The 6,228-nt window shown below is 37.1% G+C and overlaps 1 protein-coding gene across 1 annotated transcript in view; it reads left to right on the top strand.

Annotated features, from left to right (window-relative positions):
* LOC121858062 (protein argonaute-2-like) overlaps positions 1–3,373 on the top strand; it is a gene marked incomplete at both ends in the record, with an annotated part of 10,603 nt that extends 7,230 nt beyond the window's left edge. The window contains 4 exons of the mRNA XM_042354294.1: positions 608–786; positions 2,184–2,350; positions 2,804–2,988; positions 3,170–3,373. Coding sequence (XP_042210228.1) covers positions 608–786; positions 2,184–2,350; positions 2,804–2,988; positions 3,170–3,373 — 735 coding nt within the window. The remainder of the gene's footprint in view (positions 1–607; positions 787–2,183; positions 2,351–2,803; positions 2,989–3,169) is intronic.
* Between the last annotated feature and the right edge of the window lie 2,855 nt (positions 3,374–6,228).

The following is a 6,228-nucleotide window of genomic DNA, read 5'->3' as shown; positions in this document are numbered from 1 at the left end:
AGCTTGGTGCTGGAAGGCAGCATGGTTACAAGCGTGATGTAGAGAGAGCTGGTTGGTGAGGATGCTCAGAGGAGGACAGCTTGTGGGTCGCCATGCTCGCCGGCGGGAGCGAGGACCGCCAGGCAGCGGCGGAGGAGGAGGTAGTGTTGCTTGCTGCGGCTGTAGCTAGAAGAAGAGACAGGTCACCACGAGGTCAGGTCTTTTATAGCGGAGGTAGGCGTGGGTAGATAGTTGACCTCCGCTCCGTGGGCGGCGCTGGTTGACCTAGACCACGAGGCATACACTGGGGAATTCGCGGGGTCGGCTACTCAGCGACAAACAGCGTTTGTACGGGAGAAATCCACTACAAGCTTATATCACAGTAAACTGGAAATTCCTCAAAAGTGGTTCAGTCTTGGTCCCAAAGGTACTGGATTTCTGGGTCTATACCTTACTTCTGTTTTTCAATATTGTGCTGGATCCCAGATAATTAATAGTTACCCCTTGAATTCCATGGGTTGTGTATCCCAGGGACCCAACATTTGAATTTTGTAAAGCAAGTATCGCACGTGTTCCTTTTTTATATCTACCTTATGTGCTTATTTTAAACATATATTTTGACTTGCAGGACATTCATTACCAAATTACTTCACATGGCTGATGAGAAAGGGATGAAATTTTCTGAGCCAGTTGCTGCATTTGGTGTACGGACACCCTGTCCTGAGCAAGATTTTACAAGGCTTAAGCAGGAATACTCAAACCTACAATTGGTATTAGTTATCTTAGGAAGAGGAGGTGATCTTTATGGTGAATATGACATAGCATTAATTTCTGGTCTCTATCAAGCAGAGTAGATAATAGATTTTCTTAAAACAATTTTTTTTTATTATATTATGAAAACTTAATTAAATAAAAAAAAGTAAGGTTAAAATGTGCATGTGAACATGAAATAATTATAAAGATATCTTTATTATCACCATCACTGTTTTTCTCAATTGCATGCTATAGCTATGAATATCTGATGGCAGCTCTAAAAGTTACCATACATGGTCACTAGCAGCCTCTCTCATCATTTTTGGTTGACCCCTAGCTGTCTGTTGCTTATCAGACAAAAATTTATGGCACTTAATATATCAAGTAACATTTGGCAAAAACCCTGCAAGATCTAAGTACAGGTACCTGTACTATACAGTATTGATGAATTGTTAATTGAATGCCAATTCCTGATTTATAACTTGCCTATCTCCAGTATACTGTATGCTAGTTTGTGAGCTCATTATCCTACTTGTGTTACTTTCCTACCTTATGTATTTACAAATAAATATTCTCTAGGGGTGCGCTATTTAAATTTTTGCCGGGACCCAAATCCGTATACAGTGAACCCTCACTTTACGCTGTCAATTGAACCCACGGCGGCCCGTGTAAAGTGAGAAACGCGTAAAGTGAACAACATAACATATGGGATTAATTGAAATAGAGACCGGGCCGACCCCCAAACTCCACTTTTTCAGATACAATACCTATGTTGTAGTAAAAATAACTTCTTAATTTTATGATGGTATGCACACACAATTAATAATTAAGAGAAATATCAATAATATTAGGTTCTTTAACACTTACATTAGTAGAAAAGATGGCTGGGCACACGGGGATGGGGGGTTGGTTCCGAGGCAGAGGGGAGATTATTGGCCCTCACTTGTATCAATTGTATCACTATCCACCACAGAGGCTTGCAGGGCCTCTTTGTCAAACCCCTCAAAGTCCATATAAGTCCATATCCTCATTATCATTATCACTATCACTGACTTGGGCCGGCTGTGGTGGGTGGCGGGTGAAGAACTCGGTAATGTTTTGATGACTGGGCGACCTTGTGTGCTCCCTGCTCGCGCCGCTCTGCGCGTAAAAGGGTACACACACCGCGGAAAGTGAGCATTATGTGTTCGGCAGGGTCCCGCGTAAACGCGTAAAGTGGGACCGCGTAAAGCGAGGGTTGACTGTATATAAGAGGGGTAGTAATATAGGAAATTCATATTATTGAATTTTCGTATACCAAGGGATACTGGTACAATACTGTTATCCTTTGTACAAAGGTTTATGAAAGGTCTTTTATTTTGTCATTTTACTTTGTTGGGTATACAGTAGTGGAATTGATCCCATTTCTTGATTGATCTGGGTTTTTGTAATGTGACTATTTTATATTTTAGCTCGTATCAAGAGGACAGGGGACACTGAAGTTGGTATATTGAGCCAGTGTGTTCAAGCAACAAATGTGACTGCAATTAAACCACAGACACTTGGAAACATTCTCCTGAAGATCAATGCAAAGATGGGTGGTATTAACAATGTTCTTTCAAGAACTGGAATGCCTATGGTAAGTTTGAATCATGGAAATTATTTTTACAATTGTTATTTTACCAGAACCAGTAAAAGTACAACAACATGTTAATGATGAAAACAAACAAGAGTTCATTCATGGTGGTGTTGTACCATCATTTTTCCTTGAAAATTTTGCAGTTCAAATCATTGCCACTACTCCAGTACCATGGACACCTTGTGCAAGTGTTGGTGATGCACTTTTACTTGGTAAACGTGCAACATGTGGAAAAACACTTCTACCTCGCTTTCCTCCTTGTCTCTAATCATTTTGTCAGTAAATATGATGTCAATATTCCGAGCCTTTTTTATTGTTTATTTATGAAGATAATCTATTTCTAGAGATTTTATGAAAAATTTCAAGTAGTAAATTAAAGTGCTGTACAGTGTTTTAAGTGGTAGTTCTTGAATACAGTATTTATCTATTTATTTTATTCTATTTTTTCTGTAGATATTAGAAAGACCTGTTATGATTATGGGTGCAGATGTAAATCATCCATCAGCTGGAGATGGAGAATCCCCGTCCATGGCTGCAGTTGTTGCCTCATATGATAGGTTTGCCTCCAAATTTTCTGTAGAAGTGAGACCTCAGCCACATCGTGTGGAAATAATTCAAGATCTAAAGGAAATGACCAAGTATGTGTAAGAAATTTTTATTATATATTCAGTACTATATATCAATTCGCATTCTGAGGTTTGAACAAAAACGTTTTTTTCTTCTATTATGCACTTCCATCTTCCTCACAAAAACTTGATGATTCAATTACTGGTAAAGGTATTTATTTTGCACTTTAATATTCTTTTCTATAAATTACAGAAACTTGTTAAGGTCATTCTTCATTTACACAAAAGGACATAAGCCCGAAAGAATTGTTATGTATCGTGATGGAGTTAGTGAGTCTCAGTTTCAAGAAGTATTGTCATATGAGCTGAAAGCTATGCGAACAGCTTGTACTGAAACAGAAGTTGACTACACACCTGGCATCACTTTCTTAGTGGTTCAAAAGCGGCATCATACAAGGTACATTAATGTTACTGATGTACATTTTCTTTCCATCTTTTTTCAGTTCCTCTTAATTTTACTTCTATCCTCTTCACCACTGATCGGCTCGTTAGCCTCTTGGGCGATCGGTCACGTCTGTGTTACGCACTGTTGGCAAGTACTGGGCATGCACTGGCTCCTGAATGTATCTCATCCTGCTCCAGTGCTTGTCTGGTCTATGTGTGTCTACACACACACATATATACAATACAGGTTAAGTAAATTACTGTCTCTAGAACGAATGGCTCCCTGTCCCGGCCGCAAAAATGGCGGCAACTTTAAAACTACCCACAGAGATTTTTGGGTACATCCAGGGTGTCATCCGCAAATAATAGAGGACTGCGAAATCAAAATCAGCGAATTCTCCAGGCGTACTGTATACAGTGGTCTCTCGGTTAACGAACGGTTCGGTTAACAAAATTTTGGTTAACAAATTACCTTCCATAAGAATCTTCAATTCGGTTAATGACAAAAATTACTTTAACAAAATCCTTACAAACATCATGTTTTGTTGTGAGCATCAGCTGATGGGCTAGTCTGCCAATTCAGTAATATGTTCTATGTTTAAATTCATTTCCAGTGGAGTAAATATCAATAAAGTTATATTCTTTAATATTTTTGCATTTTTTATATTAAAATTATTAGTCATTTTAACATTTGTTTAACATATTGATAATATATGCAGTACAGTACTCCCTCTTTATCGACGGGGGTTACGTTCTGTAAACGGCCGTCGATAAAGAAACCGTCGATACCGTGATGGTTACGTAATTTTTCTAACTATTATTAGCATATGTTGAATAAATGTACCTTTAAGCATTAATGCGTTTCCTTTACGCATAACCTTAAATAATAGTGTATAAATAATAATATAATAAGTGGACAAAAATACTAGCAAACTTACGATTTCATTTATTGAAGTGAACATCGGTCCTTACAGTAAACAAAACAGTGTACAGTACAGTAAAAGTCCAAAAATCCGGCTGCCCAAGGCAAATTGTTTACCATTTATTATTACAACACTTTACACTGAAACGCGGGTAGTTTCAACAAAAATATTGTATATTTCCATTCAAGTATTTATTCAAGTCAATTAGGAGGGAATATTATTGTAATACAACAGTTTTTTAACTAAACCATTCGAAAAGCGATTACGGTAACATCTTTTGAACGAAAGAAAGCGCAAGTCATTGTTTTCGTCACGATTTGATCCCACTTTCCACTGTAATACGTACGTCATTTCAACAAAAATATTACATTTCCGTGAATGTATTATATCAAGCACAGTATGAATAGAATATCATTGTAATATAACAGAATTTTAACCGAAAACTATTAAAAAAACGAGTAACATCTCAAGAACATCGGAAGCATAGGTAAAGTCTTTTGTTTTCGACATGTATTTTATCCTATTTTACATTGAAATACATCACGTTTCAGCAAAACTACTATTTATTTCCGAGAATATATTCATTCAGGCGCAGTTTAGGTAAAATATACGTGTGATGTAATAATTTTTTAACTGAAAACGATTCGAAAAACACGTAGCCTCTAGCCCTGTTCAAGGAGAGGACTGGGAGGAGCTGTTTGGTGCTGCAGACGATGACAAGGAAAATGATTTTGATGGATTTTAATGAAAATATTCAGAAATATGGTATCGTAATATTTATTCAAGTCAATTAGGATATTATTGTAATACAATACAACAGTTTTTTAACTAAACCATTCGAAAAGTGATTACGGTAACATCTTTTGAACGAAAGAAAGCGCAAGTCATTGTTTTCGTCACGATTTGATCCCACTTTCCACTGTAATACGTACGTCATTTTAGCAAAAATATTACATTTCCGTGAATGTATTATATCAAGCACAGTATGAATAGAATATCATTGTAATATAACAGAATTTTAACCGAAAACTATTAAAAAAACGAGTAACATCTCAAGAACATCGGAAGCTTAGGTAAAGTCTTTTGTTTTCGTCATGTATTTTATCCTATTTTACATTGAAATACATCACGTTTCAGCAAAACTACTATTTATTTCCGAGAATATATTCATTCAGGCGCAGTTTAGGTAAAATATACGTGTGATGTAATAGTTTTTTAACTGAAAACGATTCGAAAAACACGTACCCTCTAGCCCCGTTCAAGGAGAGGACTGGGAGAAGCTGTTTGGTGCCAAAACAAAAATCCGCTAAATAATCCGCTGATAATCTAAACCTACCCATAAAAAAATCCGGGTCGAAAGAGGAGTACTACAGGGAACGAAGCAAATGTCGCTTGACTCAGCCATAACAGGCATCAATTTGGCTTAAGGACAGTGGAGTGAACACTATTTTGCTGGTGTCTTGAGGCTTTTGCATTTTTACATTGAAATTATTGGTCATTCTTGAAATTTAGTTACATATTGATAATATATAGCAAGGTGCAGTGTTGATTTAAATAAATAATCTTTGAATTACACTCGTGAAATTTATTGGTGAAATGACGTAATCAAGCATGTGGGTCTCCAAAGGTGATTTCTCCCTCCATCCCCACTTCCTTCGCTTTCCTTTCCTCCACCCCACTTAATTCCCATCATCATCATCAACCAGAGCCTTCACATACACACCTCAAAGTAAGTACTTTACTGAATTTTTTTTTTACTTTGTATGTACTTTTCGGTGAGCTGGAACTAATTACCCAATATCCTACTGAAACAATGGATTCGGTTAACAAAATTTTCGATTAACGAACGACCCTCTGGAACGAAATGTGTTCGTTAAGCGAGGGACCACTGTATACTTTATATGAGAACTTTTCTATACTGTAATGGTATTCTTCTCTTTTAATT

The sequence above is a fragment of the Homarus americanus genome, unplaced genomic scaffold (genome assembly GCF_018991925.1).
Source record: "Homarus americanus isolate GMGI-L3 unplaced genomic scaffold, GMGI_Hamer_2.0 scaffold16138, whole genome shotgun sequence".
NCBI classification, from domain to species: domain Eukaryota; kingdom Metazoa; phylum Arthropoda; class Malacostraca; order Decapoda; family Nephropidae; genus Homarus; species Homarus americanus.
Note: the sequence above shows the minus strand (reverse complement) of the source record. Positions and strands in the feature narration are given on the sequence as shown.